The sequence below is a fragment of the Lutra lutra genome, chromosome 5, assembly GCF_902655055.1.
Source record: "Lutra lutra chromosome 5, mLutLut1.2, whole genome shotgun sequence".
Classification (NCBI taxonomy): domain Eukaryota; kingdom Metazoa; phylum Chordata; class Mammalia; order Carnivora; family Mustelidae; genus Lutra; species Lutra lutra.
Genome location: NC_062282.1, coordinates 36,290,779 through 36,314,912, shown reverse-complemented (window position 1 = coordinate 36,314,912; position 24,134 = coordinate 36,290,779). Strand labels below are relative to the sequence as shown.

At 35.6% G+C, this 24,134-nt stretch overlaps 1 protein-coding gene across 1 annotated transcript in view; it reads left to right on the top strand.

Annotated features, from left to right (window-relative positions):
- The window catches only part of HCN1 (hyperpolarization activated cyclic nucleotide gated potassium channel 1), a 416,455-nt gene that overhangs the window by 345,211 nt on the left and 47,110 nt on the right, over window positions 1–24,134 (top strand). The window contains exon 6 of the mRNA XM_047731377.1: window positions 11,294–11,534. Coding sequence (XP_047587333.1) covers window positions 11,294–11,534 — 241 coding nt within the window. The remainder of the gene's footprint in view (window positions 1–11,293; window positions 11,535–24,134) is intronic.

Below are 24,134 nucleotides of genomic sequence, written 5' to 3'. Positions count from 1 at the left end.
CCCTCTGCTTATGAGAGCCTGTTGGAATGTGTACAAAGTAAAAAGGTCTATTTTTAACATGATCAGATTTATACTTACTCGATTAGAGCAAAATGGCAAACTTAACTGTGGAGAAAGAGGTTAATGCCCTTCGAGCCTGTCTCCAAAGTTCAGAACTGATCTATTTTTAAACAATGGAGTGTGAAGAGCCACGGGCTGAAAATAGGTACAGATCATGTGTCCCAGTAGAATATATGATGTCAGTATATTTCATTTTCACAGAACATGAATCAGGCTGAGAGTATAATACTGTCCTTCTGACCTTTAATTTGTTGAATAGACTGTTAGGGAAGAAAGCATAATCTGAATGTGTGTTTACTTGTGCAATTCTGAATCATTGAAGTACATACTTGTTGTGTTTTAAAATACCCTGTAAAATGTGTTTAGTTAAGAGTAACTAAAACAGGCTAGAATCATAGAATTGAAAAGTTATACAGGGATCTTATAAATTACCAGATATTCATGTAACAGGCACAGGAACAAAAGGCTAGAAAAACTTTAAGTGGCCTGGTTATGGTCACATTGCCAAACAAAGAAATTGACTCTTTATCCTTCTTTCGGTGTATTTTCCCTTGCATCCCTAGTTTCTAGAAAACAAATGGACAAAAATCGCTTATCGATTTCTTAATGTGTGCAAAACATTGATCCAGGCGTGATGAGAAGGTAAATTGTAAAATATGATTTCAGTCTCAAAGTGCCTACCATATGCTTGTAAGACACAAGATATAAATACATGGAAAAAAATAAACAATGAAAAAAAAGTTAAAGTACATTACTAAAAATACCAGAAATGTAAAAAGTTCACTTATAGTTAATTACCAGAGCAAAGCTGCACTCCATACTGAAATTCTAAGTGGATTGAAGACATACATGTGACAACTTGAAACCATAAAACTCTTAGTAGAAAACACAGGGAAAAAGCTTCTTGATGTTGATTTTAGCAGTGATTTTTTTTGGATGTGACACCTAAAGCACAAGTGACAAAAGCAAACATAAATAAGTGGGACTACATGAAACCAAAAATCTTCTGCACAGCCAGAGACACAATCAACAAAATGAAAGACAACCTATGGCATGGGAGGAAGTGTTTGCTGACCCCACCTGTGATAAGAGGTTAATATCCAATATATACAAGGGACTCAACTCAAGAGCAGGAAAATAAGTAGTCCAATTTAAAAGTACGCAAAGGATGAGAATAGACATTTTTTTTTCCCCAAAGTAGATACTCAAATGCCCAGCAGGTATGTAGAAGGGTACACAACATCCTGAATCATCAGAGAAATGTAAATTAAAGCTACATTGAGATATCACTTCACATTTGTTAGAATGGGTGTTATTAAAAGACCGACTTTAACAAGTGCTGGTGAGGATGTGGAAGGGATATCGGGGAAGGGGAGTGGGGAAGATAACATGCATTACTACAGTGATAGAAAGCCAGACCACTGGGCCTTTTCCTTGATTTTTCCTAACATCGTTCATTACTTCCCTCCTTCCTCCCCTACAGGTTTCTCTAGGGGCATTGTTTACTCCTAGGACTTTCAAAATTAGTCCTGTGCAATACTATGTAATTCCAATTATATGAGGTCCCTGGAATAGACAAATTCATAGCAGCAGAAAGTAAGAGAAGTCACCAGGGACTGACGGTAGGGGGAAGGAGGGATTATTGTTAAATATTTTCCAGAGTTCTTTATACGAATGATGGAAGGTCATAAAGCATTGTGAACATATTTGCGAACTGCACAATGGTTGATATTATAAAATTGTTATATATATTTTATGAAAATTAAAAAAAATAATAATCTTATAAAATAGCACCCAGTCCTGTATCTCTAGATCTTTAGAGCCATTTCCGCCTGCCATCTGCTCTTGTCACCTGACGGCCCAAGGTGCTTCCAACTCAATACAAAAATAAAGCAAAATCCTTTCTCCATATAGATGAATATCTTTGGGGATTTATTTCTCCCCAGATCAAAGAGCTCAGAAGTTGTTAAAGTATGTGGGATGTGTTCCCTGTCACTTCCAAGTGACCCCAACTGGATTAGTTTGCCACTGTCCACTCCCTCAGTTTTGGAGCTGGGGCTCCTCTGGGTCTTGGCAGATATTCAGAAGAGAGCAGCTTCCTCCTTCCTGCCACATTTTACCAGCCTAACTTGCTCTGTAAGTTTGCTAGGGTTGCCATAACAAAGTACAACAGACTGCATAGCTTAAACAACAGCATTGTATTTTTTCATTCTTCTGGAGGCTGCAAGTTCAAAATCCAAGGGGTCAGTAGAGTTGGAGCCTTCTGAGACCTCTCTTTTTGGCGTACGGTTGTCCGCCCTTTCCCTCTGTCCTCCTGTGGTCTTTTCTCTGTGCTAACATATGCCAGGTGTCTGTTTCCTCTCCTTATAAGGACACCTTCCAAAGAGGATCACTGGGAATTAGGGCTTCAACATATGCATTTGGGGACGATACAATTCAGCCTATAACACTTGCCAACACAGCGCTGTGCTCCACGCAAGTCTAGCTAGCGTGACATGTAAATGAATGTTTAATGAATCTTAGAATGCTGCCTGGTTTTAGGGCCTGACCTGATTTCCTCATGTCCTTTGCACATGTACATATGCTATTATACACAGATTATTTCTGTTACTGACCACTAATGATGAAAATGAATTTATGTGGGTTGTATTTTAAATTCTCAAATATAGGTTCTTATCCAATTCTCCAATACCAAACTCCTTCTCTTGGGATTGTCTTCTAACTCACACTACTAACTGTTGGTTCCATTTTAATAATTTTTTTTTTAGTTCAGCCTATTTCTGGATATCAGTCTGCTTTGTTTGCTGTATTTGACAGTTCAGATCAGTCTATGTTTACCATGTCAGATAGGCTTAACACTTACTCTGCAATTTATTCTTACAACTTGCTTACTGCTTGTAAGCCCCCAGAGCTGCATCCTGATGGAGATTATACAAATCCTTGTAGGGCTTCAGCCTGGGATACTACACAGCAGGGCCAAGATACAGAGTCTCCCATGAACACGCATCTTTTCAATACACAATTCCTTAATATAGGTTTGCTTGGTCTGTTCCTACCTCTTTTTCTTTGCTTCATAATCAAATTTAAGTGAATGTTAGGATAATTTTCTGTCACTGTCATTCTGCCTGGTACCTAATGGAGCGGTATGTCCCTGTGTTCTAGGAAAACAGATCAATGGCAGGATGCTCAGACTACCTTAACGTCAAACTTCATTTGCATTTGTATTGTAAGGCTTAAATGAGATTTAATATCTCAAAACCCAATTAGATGCCTTTGAGAACTGTAGCAACAGAAAACACTAAAATGTTTGAATCTGTCCATCTCAAAATTCGTCTTGTTCTGATCAATTTTTTACAAGCAGGCAGACTTCACTGAAGCCACTTCAGCTTAATTGGCCATTTGTATATGCAAAGATTTTAGACTAATTGCCTTTAACATAATTTGAAGAGACTATTGATCTAGCAACTAATGATACAGCTGGGCTTCAAAATAAGTAATGGTGAAAAATGTCAGTAGTAAAGAGGCTATTGCAGACTATTTCTCTGTATCTCTACTGGGCTTTTCTTATTATAGCTATGACTAACACAAGATGGAATAGCGTGTGGCCATTAAAAAGAAGAGCAACTAGGACCATGTCTCAAAATGGGAAATATTTTATATTATAAAGATGGGGAAAAAAGGAACAAATATTGAATGTATATTGTTATTACAAATATATTAAGGTGAATAAAAGTTTGTCTTAAGGGAATATATACACATATTAAAACATTAAGGTGATAAAAATACTGAGATTTTTTCTCTTATATATTTTAAGAGATGTGTGTATATGCATTTTTTTCAAAGATCTTTTTTTCGATGCACCTCTTTGCTGATACACAAATACTTGATTACTTTCTTCTTTAATGAAATGGAAAACTACAATAGACTAAAATTGAGGCATTCCATATTAATTCAGCAATCCTCCTTTTTCTACTTCTAAACACTTTTAACTCTCCCCAAACAAATGTTAAGGGTAAATGTTCCATAGCTTTGTAGTCTATTACATAGTTTTTGATATTGAGATTATTTAGGAGTTGCAGTGAAAGCTTTCTTTAAAAAATAAGACAGATGATCTCAACTAGACAAATAGATTATCTTAAATCTTCCCAATAAGATATAGAAATCAAGGGAAATGCTTTCAGTTTAAGAAATTGAAGCAGTATCTAACTTGTTACCCAATGTTTGGACAAATGTTTAGAACATTTTTAAGCATGAAGATATGCCAGAATGACCGATTTTCTCTCACATGCAGTCCACCATCTTGCAATTTAGAAGGCAAACGCCCAGATCAGTACAAGCCAGTTGGGAATGCTGACGAAAATTGTTTTTAAATTGCTTCATGTGTTTCCTTTCTTAAAAAAAATAATGGAATGTATATGTACAATTCACCTTCTAAATGTATTATATCAATAAAACACCTTTATTATAAGAATTCTGTATTTTATTCCTTGGCTTTAGCCACAAGGGAATTTCACTGACTCTCCCCTAAGAATATCTTATCATTTTCTTCTTCAGAATCTCTGCACTCACCTTATCTTTTGTTTTTAATCAACAATCCCCACTTTTTTTTTAACGTGACTCAGTATCCTTTTCCCAAATTACCTTGAAGCATTTGTTTCTTTGAAAGTATAGAATATATGGTCTATACAATTCATTTGATATTAATATTATTTTGTAGTACAGCTATAAATTACAGTGGTTAAAACAGGTAACACTGAGTGAATGTTTTACTTGTGTTAATTTAATTATCATAATCTATGATTTAATGTTTTACTTGTGTTAATTTAATTATCATAATCTATGATAGAGTTGCTATGTTATCTCCATTTTCCAGATGGGAAGATTAAGATTTGAAGAATCTGAGTCATTTTCTATGGGCACAGAGCCATTTAGTTTTGGAATCAGGGATTGAATGTGTGTGTGCACACACACACAGGGAGAGAAAGAGAGAGACTAACCCATATATATATTTTTTTTACTACTTATATTATACTGAATATATACACGTATATCTTCGTCCCTTAACTAGGTGTAAACTTTCAGATACATCTTTATTTTAGGAACCATGGTTTCCAAACCTGATTACTTATAACTTTGAGTGTGTTATTGAAAGTAGAGATTTTGAGTCATATCCGCTGGAGATGTAGCTCCAGATTCTTCTCAGATTCTCCAGATTCTCTCTTCAGAATTCAAGCCTGGTGAACTGTATTTTAGTAAAGTGCCATAAATATGTCCACAAGATTATCCTCTTCCTCTGAAAAGTAACAAAGAGGAGAATGTCATCTTTGGCAGATCATTGAATCCTTTTTTTTCTTTTAATTGATGCTGTCTACATGAGAGCCATGATGAAGGCAAAGACCCATGGAACAATCCTGAATAGTTTGTTTTATTTTCCAAGAAATAAAGGCATTCAGATTCAGATTTTTAAAAATAATTGTTTTGCTAAAATAAAAATAGCCAAGTTCATTGCCATCAGTTTGCTGCCCCACAATCAACAAAGACTGATGTCAGACTCTCAAAATACGTAAATTTCAAAAGAACAAATTTATGGGTAATACCAAAATCTTTCAGGTATGTGGTAATACCAGATATGTGCAAAAAGTAAGATAGCTTCTTAGAATCCATCAAACCCCTAAGTTGGAGAACTGGGTCGCCCAGCAAACCATGGTTATTCCTCTTGCAAGTGTGTGGTCTTTAGCAGATTGTTCAGTCTCTTCTGTAAAATGGGGTAGTAATAATACTTAAGTAATAATACTTTGCAAGGATAAAATAAATTAATGCTTGTAAAAGATTTAAAGCCATACCTGGATACTGGAAAGAATACAAAAAAATAGTCTCTTACTTTTATTATGTTCATTCTTAAAATTATCCTTGCCTTTAAAAAAAAGAAGACAAAACCCTAACACATCCACTTACTCCAGTTCTCACCAGTCCCAGTTCCTGAACCGGGGGAAATAGGGCAACATCAGTAGCACTCTTTTATAGGATATCCTAGGGGATAAAGTGTCAGTTGACGTTGATTTGACTATATTTGTTTATTCGTGTTTGATGTTAATATAGAAGTCGTATGTCTGGATGACATTGGAATGTCTAATATAAGTTCTTAGAAGGAAGGTCTTGTGTGTTCTGCAAAGTCTAAAAATACAGGGTGTGTTGGGTGTAGGAATTTAGCAAAGTAACAGCAGCTCTGTTTTGTTAAGATACTCTATGATTCATTATTGTAATCATGGTAATTATATTTATAGCCACCATGCCTAAAACATTTTAGAACTATACTGTGTAGAATAAAATAAAGTATAATGGAAGAGAACTAAATGTTTTACAAAATGGAACTTTCCCCAATGATACTTAAGTTATTGGTAAAGAAATATAGTGTTTCAAGGAGACTTAAAATATTACTATTCTTTTTAATAATAACCAAAAAAATATTCCTTAACTTTCTCAGGGTCTTAGACTTTGCATAATTCCTAAGTACTGGTTTCTGGTTAAAATAAATCCTTTGTGGGGCACCTGGGTGGCTCAGTTGGTTAGGCGTCTACCTTTGGCTCAGGTCATGATTTCAGGCTCCCAGGATAGAGCCTCATTAGGCTCCATGCTCAGCACAGAGCCTGCTTGTCCCTCTGCTCTTCCATCCCCTTGTGTGCTCTCTCTCACTCTCAAATAAATATCTTTTAAAAAATTGATTAAAAATTCTTTGTAAAGCACTCTCTCTCTCTCTCTCTGTTTATTTATATATACAAAATCCAATTTCCTGATGTGTCACAAAGTTAAACCAAAAAAATAATAAAAAAGCTGAGAGTAAAAAGGCAAGTCACAGATGAGGAGAAGATATTTATAAAGTATATCCCAACAAAGAACTCATGTCAAGACTATAAAAAGAACTCCAACAACAGGAAAAAAAATGAGGAAAACTTGACTGGGCAGTTCACCAAACAGGATATTTATCCAATCAGTAAGCCTATAAAAATGTGCGTAACAACATTAATCATTGGGGAAATGTAAGATAAAACTGCAATGAGAAAAAAATTTAGAAACAGTAAGATATCTCTGCATACCTACTAATGGCTAAAATCAAAGAATGTGAGAAAAATAATACAATCATTTTAGAAAACTTTTGCTAGTATCCACTAAAATTAAATATAAGCTTACCTTATCACCCAGCAATTCAAATATAAGGTAAACAAATATTCAAGAGAAATCAGTGCATGTATAGCCATAGTGGAAAACAGTACAGAGGTTTCTCAAAAAGTTAAAAATAGAACTGCCTGACAATCCAGCAGTTGCATTTCTGGATGTTTACCCAAAGACTACAAAAACACTAATTCAAAGGGATACATGCATCCCAGTGTTTATTGCAGCATAGTCTACAGTAGTCAAACCATGGAAACAGCCCAAGTGTCCACTGACAATGGATGAATGGATAGAGAGGTTGTGGTTATACATTTGAAAATTCACTTAAGATTTATGCACTTTACTCTGTCTGTATGATACTTTAAAAAATATTCTCTAGTCTGGGACCAAACAATGAACATAAATAATTCTATCATACTTGAGCAAAACAAAACGAAGGAGCACTGGAAAGGAAAGTCTTTCATATTTGAAATAAACTGACATATCAAAGTAAGATCAAATGCAGCATTCTTCTTTGTTGTTTATTGTATTATGCTTTTATTTAGTAGAGAAAAGTTTGTTTGAAATTTGAACAGATTTGTCTATTTCCCCGTGCTTTTTAATTTACTCCATTTTTAAATTATATTGTATAAATATGGTCTCATGATTATTTATTTTATACTTTGGGATTAATCTAATTCTACATTATTTACTGTTATACCAATCATTAAAGCTTTTGCTATTGGTAGCTCTTTCCTTTGGCCCCTTTTGAAATACACTCATCTTTGTGGGATTTTTTTTTTTTTTGGATGATTGTATTTCTTTGTTTGTTTTTACCACATCTATACTTTCTGTTACTACAAGATGCTCCAGGAAGAAAAAGATTACAATTTTTTTAAGTGTTTACAGTAAGCTTGCTAATATGGAGTACCTTATTTAGGTCAGGGCCCTGTCTGATTCCCTTAAGAATGGAGCATTCCTCAATTTAATGCATATGGTCAATACTCCTAATTCAAGCCAGACGTATTGCTAAAATATCTTATTATAAAAACTGCCATAAAGAACGTGGATGGCAATTAGAGATATTAATAACTTAACTGTGTGTCTCAGTTAAGTCAGTGTGCTATAAGGGACTGTGATTGATGGAGGAGGAGCTTTAAAAGTCTTGTTTTACATATGGAGAGATATTAATAACTTAATTAAATATGTTCTCTAAGAAAATGTGCTATAAAGAAATGTGATTGATGGAGAAGAGCTTTTAAAAGTTTTGCTTCATTTCTAGACTTACATGATGTTTCTATATACCCTCGAAGCAAGCCAATTTTATGGGAGGAGAAAGGGCTTTTAAATGCAAATAACTTTCTAATTACATTTTTTCTTATCAAATGCTTGTTAGAATTTATAGTTTCAATCTGATAGTTGTCACATTGGGGGTAAAAGTTCCACAGAGAGGGAGAAAATTAATGAATTCCTTTAAGCCATAACAATAATATGAAATTATCCCCGTGGTGTTACAATCAAGGCAGTTACAATAGGTGTACCTGAACAGGCAATGCGTCATAGAAAAAGTTATTCATATAAATAAAGTACAGCTAAATTGTTTATAAAATATACTTCCAATTATTTTCTAAAATAGTGAGAAAACAATGAAGAGAAAAATTGTGTAGTTGAAATCCAAGAACACAGATAAAAGAACTCTCTGTTTTATTATTTTTGTTTGAAATTTCTTATTTTCTCTGCAACTTGACTTATGTTCACTTTCTCCACAGTATTCTTTGCCATTTTGCAAGTGAAATCATTAACTCAAACAGTCAATCTGGTCCTTTTAACGATCTGTCTTCTTTCAACTCATGTGGTTACCTTGAGTACCTTAAGTGGTTCACCTTTTATCTTCTTGAAGTTTTTGTACAGAAAGATTTTGAATAATAAAAAACATATTTTTATACACCAGAGACTTGTTTCTCAATCTGTTTGCTTGAGAGAGCTTTCTAGGAGTTTTAAGTAAATATCTCCCAATGGGAACAAAACTAGTCTTTGTGAGCACTTTTTTCCACTGCTCAAACTCCATCTTCCTCCCTTTCTTCTTCCCTTCCCGTCTTCCTTCCACCTTCTCTACCTGCCTGCATATTTACTCAGCTCGTACCACCTGCTGTATCTTACTGTAGTCCCATCCCCACCAAGGCTCGCCAGCACCAGTTAAAATTAACCACAAGTTGTCCTCGGTACAGCCGCCCATGGAGTCAGCTGAACATTATTTGGGCTTGTATGATGCTACACGAGGTACCACATGTAATATCTTTCTCTTGTTTTTGTTATGTTCACTTATTGCTTATTACAGCTGACTGTTTAATATTTTACCGTCCTCCGTGAAACCCCACCATTGGAGACTCTTCTTTGCCCTACTGAACTGACAAAATACTATTAAAGTTGAAATACCTTTTTCTCCATGGCGGACCCCAAATTTTGTGCCCCGGTATTAGCTAGAATTTTCTTACCTATTCCAAAATAAGGTCAGGTCATTTCATGAACCAAAACTGAAGAAACTTTTTTTTTTTAAGATTTTATTTATTTATTTGACAGAGAGAAATCACAAGTAAGCAGAGAGGCAGGCAGAGAGAGAGGAGGAAGCAGGCTCCCTGCTGAGCAGAAAGCCCGATGTGGGGCTCGAACCCAGGACCTGGGATCATGACCTGAGCCGAAGGCAGCGGCTTAAACCACTGAGCCACCCAGGCGCCCCTGAAGAAACTTTTTTTTATCTATTTTATCTATTAACTTTTTAAACTACTTATTATCTATTTTATCTATTAGTTTATATAACGTATTTTTCCAAAGCAAGAATTCGGATCTCAGCTTTCATTAATACCTCCAAATTTTTTTGCCCTTTTCCCACCTTTTAGCAGGATTTCCTTCAGTATCTATGTCTCATAAAAGAGATCACAAATTCAGGGTTAACCCTTTTTCTTTAGGGCTCATTGGAGAACAAATTTTTGAGAAATGGCATTGTGGTAAAATTTACGTTCCTACTATTTATCTCTTTACATATGTAACTTGCAAGATTAAAAGTGGTTGGTTCCAGTGTCACCTGGGTGGTTCACTCGGTTAAGTGTCTGCGTTTGGCCCAGGTCATGATTTCAGGACCCTGAGATCAAGCCCATGTCAGGCTCCAGCTCCATGGCAGGCTCCCTGCTCAGGCAAGAGTCTTCTTCTCCCTCTGCCCCTCCCCAGTACCTATGTGCTTGTGTTTTTTCTCTTTCTCTCAAATAAATAAATAAAATCTTAAAAAAAAAATGGTTGTTCCCATATCTCTAATCTTGACCACATCTACAGAATGAAATCAAATGTTTAAGTTTAATTCAGAATTGGCCAGGCTCCAGGAATAAGACAAACAAACAATTCAGGAAAAGGAAACTGTAGTCCCTCCAGTCTAAAGCCCAAGAGGTTTAAGAAGAGTGATTTTCTGGTCTAGCCCAGAAATAGATTGAAGTTACAATTATAGATTATAGTTAGATTAAAGCCTTCTTTGTATAACCTTTCTTGCACACCCCATTGTCCTCACTTTAATGTGAATAACATTAAGAAAAAAAAAACATTAAAATGGTTGTCTGGAAGCTGGACTTTTGTTTCAGAATTCTGGTCAGTAGGTGCAAGTTAGATTATTCAACACAATGGGGCACAAAAGCAGTAATATTATAGTTAAAAGGAGATAGTGTGACTTCTTTTCTTCATAAAACAAGATAAAGCGGAGACTAGAACTCTTCCACATTTGAGTTCTAATTTTATATGAAGTTTGGTAAAGGGATTGGGAAGTTATAAAAGGTAAGACGTATATATTTAATTCACATTTACTTAATGTTTAATATATGCGTATACTGTGCTAGATGCTGGGAATACAAAGTTCCAACACAAAAATAAAACATAATTTCTGGCTTTGAAGAGATACGCAGATTATTAGAATTTATGTGTCTTTGGTTCTGAACTTAAATTGCAGTATTGGACTATGTGTAGATTTTAACATAAGCATGTGCTCTTCTTCCTGCTATGATTAATACCTCTCTTCATATTTGTCTGCCCTTGCCATCTTTAGGAGATCGTCAACTTCAACTGTCGGAAACTAGTGGCTACCATGCCACTCTTTGCTAATGCAGATCCCAATTTTGTGACCGCCATGCTGAGCAAGCTGAGATTTGAGGTGTTTCAACCTGGAGATTATATCATACGAGAAGGAGCTGTGGGTAAAAAAATGTATTTCATTCAACATGGAGTTGCTGGTGTCATCACAAAATCCAGTAAAGAAATGAAGCTGACAGATGGCTCTTACTTTGGAGGTCAGTGAGAAAGAAAGTGGCACTGAGCTGAATGTTGCTTCGGTTATGTGTCCTTCTCAGAATTTTGGAGATGTCAGAATGTTGATTTGTGGGTTTTGACTAGGAACTTGTATTCGAATTCTGATAAAAGTATCTAAATGGCATGTTTTCACATTTCAGTGTCGCATGCTCAGTGTGTGTATATTTACTGTGTTGGTTGGAGTATCTTGTTACCTTCACAAACCGGAAGTGATGAACACTGGCTTAAACCAGAAGGAAAATATATTTTTGTCTCACACAGAAGTCCCAGGAGAGTCAGGTGGCTCTCCTCAAGACAGTTTTCAGGAGCCGAGATTTCATTTATTTTGTTGCCATCCCCTAGAGTGATTTTCCCATTTATACAAGAGGAACTGGTTCCTCTCCATCATGTTAGGTATGGCCCACAGGAAGGGAAGAAGGGGACAGAGGAAGTGACGAGTGAGCAGCTTCTCTTTAAAGGTGTACCTAGAATTGTCCCTGTCAGTGCTTATTTACATCCGATTGGCTAGAATTGAGTTACGAGAGTACCTCTAGGTGTAAGAAAGGCTGAGGAATGTAGCCTCCAGTTGAGTGGTGTGAAAGTCAGGGTGTTCCCGAGAAACAGAACCAATAGGAGAACATACATACAGAAGGAGAGTCATTATGAGGAATTGGCTTATGCAAATATGGAGACTGACGAGTCTTGTGATCGGCCATTGACAAGCTGGAGACCAGGAAAGCTGATGGTAGAATTTAGTTTGGCTCCCAAGGCTGGGAACTGGAGGAGTCGAAGGTGTACATCCCAGTCTAAAGGCAGAAGATGAGATGAGATGTTAGCTCAAGCAGTGAGATAGGAAAAGAGGGTCGAACTCACCCCCACTACTTTTGTTCTGTTCACACCTCTAGTTGTTTGGAAGATGCCCCCTCACATTGGGGAGGGGAGTCTGCTTTACTGAGCCCACTGATCCAAATGCTGACCATATCTGGAAACACCCTCTCAGACACATCCAAAAGTTATGTTCAATCTGGGCATCCCATGGCCAGTCAAGTTGATACCTAAAACTAACCATTATAAGTAGAAATTTCCCTTGCTAAAAACCCTGAAAATTTGAATTGTCTCCAACTTTTTGCTATTATCAGATATATATTGATATTTGTGCACATGTATAAAACTTGCCTAGAAGCTGAATTACTGCGTCAAAGACTATACGTATTTTTAAACTGAGATAAACACCAAATTGTTTCTTTGATGAGACTGCCTGTGTCTATATGTCTTGCCGATTCATTTTGATTTTTGTCCTCTTAATAAGTAAAAATGGCATCTCTTTCTTGTTTAGTTTGCAATCCCATTATTAATATTGAGGTTGAAGCGTTCATAGATTTATTCAACATTTATATTTTCTTTTTTCTGCTTCTATTCTTTATATATTTTTCTAATTTTTTTGCCTTTTTAAAACAATTGATAGCAACATTCCTAATGTGTTTTTGATAATCTATAACTATTTTCTTCAAGCTTGTTATTTCTTTTTTATCTTTCTAACTTTCCCTTCATCAATCTGATTTTATTATTATTAACTTGATATGAACCTGCCTGTCCTTCCCCTTAAGGCATCAGAGATTTTGTGTTCCTTAGGTGGGTTTTGTACAGGGCAAATTTATAAAAATGTTCTCCATCTTTACCTCTATTTTATTTAGTTTTGCATTTTGTTACTATTTTATCATAGTTTACTGTATTTATTATACATACCTCGATTACATTTTTATTTTAATAGTAACCCATCCAGCATATATTTGTGAATATAGTGTGAAGTAAGATTCTGTATTTTTCCCCAAAAGAGATAAGTTTTCCACCATCACACAAGGAAGAATTCATTCTTTCTGCAAAACATTAAAATATTTCTTTAAATAATAAGCCAATAGAATATACATTATGGTGACAATAACAGCTAATACTGTATTACATATTTGAAAGTTGCTAAGAAAGTAGAGCTTAAAAGCTCTCATCACAAGGAAAATATTTTTGTAACTATATATGGTGACAGATGTTACCCTGATTATTGTCATCATCATTTCTCAATGTATGTAAGTATCAAAGTATTATGTTGTTGTCATGAGCATGCTAGGAAGGCACACATATGAGTTGTGTCTTTCCACAATGCCAGTTTTATTCAATCGTAAAGCAAGGTTAACGTATTTATAAAGCAGGTTCAGGATTCCAAACTCAGTGACATTTCACTCTTTGTTCAACTTTGCCTCTTACCACCACACAAAACAAAGCACAAGAAAACTTACACAGCAAGAAAGATAGTACAGGGAGTAGGAAGTTAAGACACCAAAGATGAAGTCAGTCTGTGAGCACGCAGTTCAGTAAAGGCCTCCGTCTGTGGGGTCAGCCCTCAGTGAGTGCTGCTTATTATGTCCAAGCAGTGCAGGACCTCTGTTCTGTTCAGAGATCAGTCCGGCAGAGCTTCAGCAGCGGCTGTCTTTTTGATGTGGTCAAACGTGAAAGTTCAGGTCAGTGACTTGAAAGTCTGATAGTTTGCTGCAAAAATCTTTTTTTTTAATGGGATTTAATCTGTCTTGGGCCTTTGCAGAACTCTCCTTTTTCCGCTCATCATCATTCTGAGGGTGCCGTCTGCTGGCGCTTATTTCAGGATCTGGTCTTAGCTGAACGCCTTTGGTTCTTGTGTCACTGCTTGACATTTCATGCTTGACATGGGTGATTCCTGTTACTCTCTGTAGTTGCATACCTGAAACTAACATGATGCGTCAATTACATCTCACTTAAAAGAAGAGAATCCTGGGTTGGGGGAGATATATATATATATATATATATATATATATATATATATATATTCCACTAGATTATATATACATATATATATTCCACTAGATTTTTTTATATATCAGGAAGAAAACCATATATTCTTACCTTTTCTAGTATACATGCAGATTCATAGAGGGGATTTAATCATCCCAATCAAAGATGCTTCCAGATAGTGTTGAGACAAAAAAGTAAAACAACTACAGGGAGGAGCCATTTTGCTAATATATGGACTTTAGGGGCTCTTTTGCATAGAGGAAATAATGTTAGAACAAGCAGAAGGGGGACACTATTTTTTCTTAGTTTCTTTTCTTAGTTTCTACCAACTCTGTTAAAACATTAGAAACTTAATGATTAATATTAGACCTCTGGTACTACAGTATCAGGACTGGGCAAGCTTAATGTTTAAATGTTCTTCAACATCAAGAAACTGAAACATTTTTCTTAGAAAAAGGTAAGAAGTCTGTCTTCAAATATCTACAGGTTTATCCTCTAAGAGGCAGTTCAAAGGAAGCTCTTTTCCTTCTCCTAAGTGAGGTATAGAATAATGGTCCTTATTAGTTTGTGTTTATCCTTCACAGACTTTATCATATATCTTCTCTTGAGAAGGCTTCTCAGTCAGAATCAATGTCTCCCACCTTTGTGTCTCCATAGTACTTATAGATTTCCAGGGTCCTGGTCTCAGTCTGCCTCACGCTGAAATTAATTGTGTAGTTGTCTGTCTTCCCTCATATATTCCGTGCGTACATCTGAATCATTGGCGGGCTGTTGTCATCAAAGATTCTAAATCAGTAAGTCCAGACTGGAGACAAATTTTTATTTGTTCATTAGAGACTAGTCAACCAGTATATATGATTCCCTAAAAAAAAATCAGTAATGATTAAAAAGGTATTCAAATCAAATTAATAGTTGAGAAAAAAACAATGAATTTCGTTTTGTTGAATAAAATAAATCTATGCTGAGTTTGAGAAGTGTTCTTCAATAACAGCTAAGAAATGCTAGAAAAGGCTTTGAATTTTACTAAATGCTTTTTTGGAATATATCAACATAACCATAAGGTTCTTATCCATTAACCTATTGTGGCTGAATAAAATATATCAACTTGGAGCACCTGGATGTCTCAGTGGGTTAAAGCCTCTGCCTTCAGCTCAGGTCATGATCCCAGGGTCCTGGGATTGAGCCCCACATTAGGCTCTCTGCTCAGGAGGGAGCCTGCTTCCCTTCCTCTCTCTCTGCCTGCCTCTGCCTACTTGTGATCTCTGTCTGTCAAATAAAATAAATAAAATCTTAAAAAAAATATATATATATATCAACTCAAGATAGGTAGCTTCCTTGACTTTCTCTCTCACCGCTGAAGGATACTTTGGAAGCTTCCAGCTTCCCCTTCTTCCCACTCTTTGTCATGATTCTGTGCTGCGTTATTAGCCCCTTGGCCTTTTGTGCACATTGTTCTAGGAAAAATAGATTTGGAAAAGCTAAGACCCAAAATATCTACTTTAGAAAGCACAGAGCACTAATGTTCAAATAAAGAAAAAAGTAATTGAAAGCTAACAGGGTAAAAAAATAAAAGTGTGTATGTACAGGGCAAGTGTGGGGAAAGGTGGTTTGGGAGGGAAAACATTTTTGAGGCAATTAATGGGGGTGTGATAAATATGTAGAAGAAACATCTGGAAAGTATTTTCTGGAAGTGTTAATTATGCATTAAGAGTGTATTTTTACATTTGACATACATTTTTGTCAATTCAAAGCAATTTTTAATTACTGTGTAGTTATATTTGCTAATATGACCAAGGTTTTATACAAACACTGGAACACTTATTTCCCTAGATTTATCTGGTTACACTATTAGTAAAGTCAGTTATAGTAACAAATATCCTTGTGTTGACCAGTAAGATCATTTCTGGGATAAAAACTACTTTGTCCTGATATATTATTGTTTTTAACACGTTGTAGCCTGTCTATAGGTGAAATTGGACTGTTATTTATTGTTATGGTGGCAATTTTTGTGATCCCCTAGCTAATTTTGGATTATCAGGTTTTGTTTACCTCTTGGCAAGAGTAAGAAAACTTTTAAAAAAAATGTATTCTCTATTTTAAGGAAGTTTAAACAATCTAGGCATTATTGTTACCCAAAGTCTTCTTAGGTTTCACAAGTAAAGCATTGTGTCTGATTCTCTGTTTTCTTTGGTATTAAGATACTTCAGATTTTACTTCTTTATGAGTAATCATTCAGTTCATCTAATTCAATAGTTCATTATACTGAAAAGCTTAAAAAAATAAAGTCCGATGCCAGAGCCGAGATTATACCTTAGAATTACTGATGGAATTGAGTGGGGTTGAGATCCAAACCTCAGCATGTAAAAACAAAATCCCCAGAAGATTCCATGCATGGGTGGTTCAGTGGTAGAATTCTCGCCTGCCCAGAAGATTCCAAAAAATTTTCAGATTTTATATATATATATATTTCCCTTTTTATTTTCAATAAACCTTTTTAATTTTTAATTTCAGAACAATTTTAGATACAAAATGATTGCAAAGATTTTACAGAGAATTCCATATATCCCATACCCAGTTTCCTATTATTAATTTTTGTCATTACTATGCTATATTTGTCATAATTAATGAACCAATATTGATACAGTATGATTAATAAGTACTAAATAAAACACATACTTTATTCAAATCTTCCTAGTTTTTACCCAATATACTCTTTTCACCCAGCATACCATTTGCTTGCAGCATCCTCGAGTCTACTCTTTTGAAAAAAAAAAGAAGAAGAAGAAGACGACATTTATTTATTTTTAAAGAGGCAGTGGGGAGGGGGATAGGGCAGAGGGAGAGATCCTTCAGGCAGACTCCCGGCTGAGTGTGGAGCCCTACATGATGTGGAACTTGATCCCTTGACTCATGAGATGACCTGAGCCAAAACCAAGAATCTGAAGCCCAACCAACTGAGCCACCCGGGTGCCCCAGTTTGCTCTTGTTTTTTTTTTTTTTTTTAATATAAGGTTTCTTAGGCTTTCCTTGTTTTTTATAAACTTCACAATTTTGAGGAGCATTAGTAAGGTATCTTAGAGCATATCTCTCAGTTGAGATTTGCCTGATGATCTCATGATTAGATTAGGGTAAGTTTTTTGGAGAGGTAGATCACAGACATAAAGTGCCATTATTTTTGCATCATATCCAAGGGTATTACTATCAATATGTCTTATCGCTCTTAATGTTAATGCTAATCACCTGGATTGAGGTAGTGTTTGTTAGGCTTCTCCACTATAAAGTTACTTTATTTTCTCCTCATTCCATACTTTCCTGTTTGAAGGATAATCACTAGGCATAGCCCATGACTAAGGACTGGGGAATAGTAGAATAATATTCTGCTTTCTTAAGGGCAGAGTATATACATAAACTATTTGAAGTTATTCTAAACGAGAAATTTATTTACTCTTACATTTAAGTATTTATTTACTAAGCCCATTTTTATTTATCACTATGGACTGGTGAATATTTATTTATAATTTGGTTTATAATGCAATACTACTTTATTTGTTTTTATTTTTTTTTAATTCCTATGTAGTTAATACACGGTGTTATATTAGTTCTGGGTGTACAATATAGTGATTCCACAATTCCATATATTACTCAGTGCTCATCTAGATAGGTTTACTCTTAATCCCCTTCACCTATTTCACCCTTTCCCCTACCCGCCTCCCCTCTGGTAATTATATGTTTGTTTTCTATGGTTAAGAATGTTTTGGGTTCATCTCTTTCCCCTTGTTTCTTTGTTTTGTTTCTTAAATTCCACATACGAGTGAAATCATATGGTATTTGTCTTTCTCTAACTGACATATTTTGCTTAGTATTATACTCTCTAGCTCCATTCATTTGTTACAAATGGCAATATTTCATTTTTTGTGGCTGAATAATATTCCATTCTGTATATACCACATCTTCTTTATCCATTCATCCAATGATGGACACTTAGGCTGCTTCCATACTTTGGCAGTAAACATAGGGGAGCATATATCCTTTCAAATTAAGATTTTTGTATTCTTTGGGTAAATAAATACTGGTGGTGCCCTTACTGGATTGTAAGGTAGTGCTGTATTTAATTTTTTTAAGAACCTCCATACTCTCTTCCACAGTGCCTACACCAGTTTGCATGCCCACCAACAGTGCACAAGGGTCCAATACTACTTTATTAATTATGCTGTTCAAATCATTCAAACTTTGGCCATTTGGACCTCTTTCAGTTGACCCCTGTGTACCTTTGAAGCACTCCTGTTATTGTGGTTTTGGGGGAGATTATTTTTGTTTGTTGGGTTGAAATTTTTTTTTTCTAGCACTGTAAGGTGCTCCTGGAACATTTTGTGTATTTTTCCCAGTCTTAGATTTAGCCATTTCTCTAAGGATCCCTGGTTCTATTCGTTGAAGAGTAGTTTTAGTAACTAAGATTTGGACACCAGGCTTACTGTTACTACTGGACTATCTTTACTTCTACACCCTCTCAGATGACAAGGCCAAGAGATATATACTCATATACTAACCTGTGTGTATACATATGTCTATAAATATTTCTGTGTATCCATCTGTTAAGCTAAACATGAGTTCATGCTGATATTTCCAACTCTAATCCATTACCATATGACTTATGACCTTCTCTTCTTGTTTATCTGTAATACTTCACTCAAGAGTTAGAAATCTGGTTTCCACTATATGTTTACTTTTTTGTTCAATTGTAATATTCATGTGTAGTGGTTTTGGAATTCTAAATCTGTACATCTGTAGGAAATAACTTTATCAACTGGAGTATGAATCTTATGTATGATTCTTTTTGCCTCTCCACTCATTGCAAAGATGCTTAGGTCAACATCTTACTTCCTAATCTCCCTCAGTGAGGTTGTTTCAACATTTATAATACATTTATATATTTTTGTTACATTCTGCATTCTATCCTGAGAACTTCTGACTTCCTAAGTTATTTTTTTAATTTGCATAGCATTTGGTTCACTTTTTGTGCTGTAAAGTTTTATAAGTTTTAACAAATGCTTACTGTCCCATATTCACCATTATGATATCATACAGAATAGTTTCATCACCTCACACTTCTGTGTGCTTCCTATTCAGCCCTCTCGTGTTCTAAAACTTATGGCAATCACTCTTCTGTTTATTATCTCATAGTTTTTTCCTGTCCAAAATGTTATATAGTTGGAATCATACAATATATAGTATTGGTTTTGTAAAATTTCAATTCCAATTGTTAAGTGCTATAACATTGGAAATTGAGTTTTATATATTAATCTTTTATCCAGTGACCTTCTATCCTCACTTATAGGACTTTGGTCAGTTCCTTGGGATTTTCTTCATAGATAATCTTGTCATCTACAAATACAGACAATTGTGTTTCTTTATTTCCAATCCATGTACTTTTTATTACCTTTTCTTATTTATCTGGCAAGGATTTCTAGCACTATATTGAATTGGAGTAGTGAAGGAGAACTTTTATCCCCTAACCTTAGTAGTCCTTGTAGTGAATTTTTTCCCCTTGATTTTGGCATAATGCATCTACTTTTTCACTGTTAAGTATGATGCTATTTGAAAGGGTTTTTCCATAGGTATTTCTTATCAAATTTAGGAACTTCTACCATTACTGCTTCTGTGAGAGCACAAGCAGGAGGACTGGCAAAGGAAGAGGGACAATCAGGCTTCCTGCTGAGCAGGGAGCTCACTAAGGGGCTCAGTCCCAGGACCCTAGGATCTTGAACTGAGCTGAAGGCAGACAGTTAACTGACTAAGCCACCCAGGTGCCCCAATATTTTTTTAAGTAATCTCTACACACAGCATGGGGCTCAAACTCACAAGCCCTGGGTCAAGAGTTGCATGCTCTAACAACTGAGCCTGCCAGGCTCCCCAGGAGTTGTTTTTTAAATACATACATATATCATGAGTGTACATTTTATATTGTCAATTTTTTTCTGTGCCAGTTCTGTGATTATTGTATGGTTTTTCTTCTTTAGCCTGTTGATATGAATCAAATTCAGATCAACTGAATTTGATTTTGAATAATGAACCAGCCTTGCATACCTGAAATAATTTGTAATGGATCCAATTTTCTAATATTTTGATCACAGTTTTTCTGTTTCTGTTCATAAGAGATATACCTTGGTACTTATTCTTTCCTGTAATGTAGTTTTTTTGTTTGTTTTGTTTTGGTTTGTTTGATTTGGTTTTGTATTAAAATAATGCTTACCTCATAGAATGAAATAGAAAATAGTCTCTCTGCTTCTATTTTCTGGAAAAGTTATAGAGATTTGATATTGTTGCTTCCTTATATGTTTGGAAGATTTCATTGATGAAAATTCATATTTTGCTGGTTATTAATTATTGATTCAATTTCTTTAATAGATAAGATGTTATTCAGTTTATCTATTTCTCATTGTGTGAGTTTCATTTGTACTTTCCAGCAACTTCATTTCATCTAAATTTTCAAATTATAGGCATAAAATTGTTTGTAGCATTCCTTTATTATCCCTTTTTAATTATCCCAAGATCAGTAGTGATGATTACTTTCATTTATGATATTGATAATTTGTGTTATTTACTCCCTCTTTCTTCTTTTTTTTTTTTTAAGATTTTATTTATTTATTTGACAGACAGAGAGATCACAAGTAGGCAGAGAGGCAGGCAGAGAAGGGGGAAGCAGGCTCCCCGCTGAGCAGAGAACCCAATGTGGGGCTCGATCCCAGGACCCTGAGATCATGACCTGAGCTGAAGGCAGAGGCTTAACCTCCTGAACCACCCAGGTGCCCCTCTCCCTCTTTCTTCTAAAAAAAAAAATTGAAAATCTTTTTAAAGAACTAAAGAACTCCATTGTTTTGTTTTCAATTTTATTGGTTTCTACTCTAATTTTTATTATTTCCTTATTCTTTTAACTTTAAGCTTTATGTAATGCCCTATTTTATTCCTGAGAATTCTTTTGTCCTGAAATCTGCTTTGTCTGAAATTAATACAGCCACTTTAGCCTTTCTTTTTTTTTTTAATTTTTTTTATTGTGACAAAATACACAAACATAAAATCTTCCATCATCACTATTTTTAAGTGTATGGTTTAGTGGTTTTAAACACAGTCAGTAACACCAATACCACTATCCAACTCCAAAAAATTTTCATCTTGTAAAACTGCAACTCTCTATTTTTTTTAATTTATTTTTTAATTATTTTTTATAAACATATATTTTTATCCCCAGGGGTACAGGTCTGTGAATCGCCAGGTTTACACACTTCACAGCACTCACCAAAGCACATATGTCCTCCCCAATGTCCATAACCCCACCCCTCTTCTCCCAAACCCCCTTCGCCCAACAACCCTCAGTTTGTTTTGTGAGATTAAGAGTCACTTATGATTTGTCTCCCTCCCAATCCCATCTTGTTTCATTTACTCTTCTCCTACCCCCTTAACCCCCCATGTTGCATCTCTACTTCCTCATATCAGGGAGATCATATGATAGTTGTCTTTCTCCGATTGACTTATTTCGCTAAGCATGATACTCTCTAGTTCCATCCACGTCATCACAAATGGCAAGATTTCATTTCTTTTGATGGCTGTATAGTATTCCATTGTGTATATATACCACATCTTCTTTATGCATTCATCTGTTGATGGACATCTAGGTTCTTTCCATAGTTTGGCTATTGTAGACATTGCTGCTATAAACATTCGGGTGCACATGCCCCTTTGGATCACTATGTTTGTATCTTTAGGGTAAATACCCAGCAGTGCAATTGCTGGGTCAGAGGGTAGTTCTATTTTCAACATTTTGAGGAACCTCCAAGCTGTTTTCCAGAGTGGTTGCACCAGCTTGCATTCCCACCAACAGTGTAGGAGGGTTCCCCTTTCTCCGCATCCTCGCCAGCATCTGTCATTTCCTGACTTGTTAATTTTAGCCATTCTGACTGGTGTGAGGTGATATCTCATTGTGCTTTTGATGTGTATTTCCCTGATGCCGAGTGATATGGAGCACTTTTTCATGTGTCTGTTGGCCATCTGGATGTCTTCTTTGCAGAAATGTCTGTTCATGTCCTCTGCCCATTTCTTGATTGGATTATTTGTTCTTTGGGTGTTGAGTCTGCTAAGTTCTTTATAGATTTTGGACACTAGCCCTTTATCTGATATGTCGTTTGCAAATATATTCTCCCATTCTGTCAGTTATCTTTTGGTTTTGTTAACTGTTTCCTTTGCTGTGCAAAATCTTTTGATCTTGATAAAATCCCAATAGTTCATTTTTGCCCTTGCTTCCCTTGCCTTTGGTGATGTTCCTAGGAAGATGGTGCTGCGGCTGAGGTCGAAGAGGTTGCTGCCTGTGTTCTGCTCAAGGATTTGGATGGATTCCTTTCTCACATTGAGGTCCTTAATCCATTTTGAGTCTATTTTCGTGTGTGGTGTAGGGAATGGTCCAATTTCATTTTTCTGCATGTGGCTGTCCAATTTTCCCAACACCATTTATTGAAGAAGCTGTCTTTTTTCCATTGGACATTCTTTCCTGCTTTGTCGAAGATGAGTTGACCGTAGAGTTGAGGGTCTATTTCTGGGCTCTCTATTCTGTTCCATTGATCTATGTGTCTGTTTTTGTGCCAGTACCATGCTGTCTTGATGATGACAGCTTTGTAATAGAGCTTGAAGTCCGGAATTATGATGCCACCAACTTTGGCTTTCTTTTTCAATATTCCTTTGGCTATTTGAGGTCTTTTCTGGTTCCATATAAATTTTAGGATTATTTGTTCCATTTCTTTGAAAAAAATGGATGGTATTTTGATAGGAATTGCATTAAATGTGTAGATTGCTTTAGGTAGCATAGACATTTTCACAATATTTATTCTTCCAATCCAGGAGCATGGAACATTTTTCCATTTCTTTGTGTCTTCCTCAATTTCTTTCATGAGTACTTTATAGTTTTCTGAGTATAGATTCTTAGCCTCTTTGGTTAGGTTTATTCCTAGGTATCTTATAGTTTCAGGTGCAATTGTAATGGGATTGACTCCTTAATTTCTCTTTCTTCTGTCTTGTTGGTGTAGAGAAATGCAACTGATTTCTGTGCATTGATTTTATATCCTGACACTTTACTGAATTCCTGTACAAGTTCTAGCAGTTTTGGAGAGGAGCCTTTTGGATTGTCCACATACAGTATCATATCATCTGCAAAAAGTGATAGTTTGACTCCTTCTTTGCCGATTTGGATGCCTTTAATTTCCTTTTGTTGTCTGATTGCTGAGGCTAGGACTTCTAGTACTATGTTGAATAGCAGTGGTGATAATGGACATCCCTGCCGTGTTCCTGACCTTAGCGGAAAAGCTGTCAGTTTTTCTCCATTGAGAATGATATTTGCGGTGGATTTTTCATAGATGGCTTTGATAATATTGAGGTATGTGCCCTCTATCCCTACACTTTGATGAGTTTTGATCAAGAAGGGATGCTGTACTTTGTCAAATGCTTTTTCAGCATCTATGGAGAGTATCATATGGTTCTTGTTCTTTCTTTTATTAATGTGTTGTATCACATTGATTGACTTGTGGATGTTGAGCCAATCTTGCAGCCCTGGAATAAATCCCACTTGGTCGTGGTGAATAATCCTTTTAATGTACTGTTGAATCCCATTGGCTAGTATTTTCGTGAGAATTTTCGCATCTGTGTTCATCAAGGATATTGGTCTGTAGTTCTCTTTTTTGATGGGATCCTTGTCTGGTTTTGGGATCAAGGTGATGCTGGCCTCATAAAATAAAACAAAA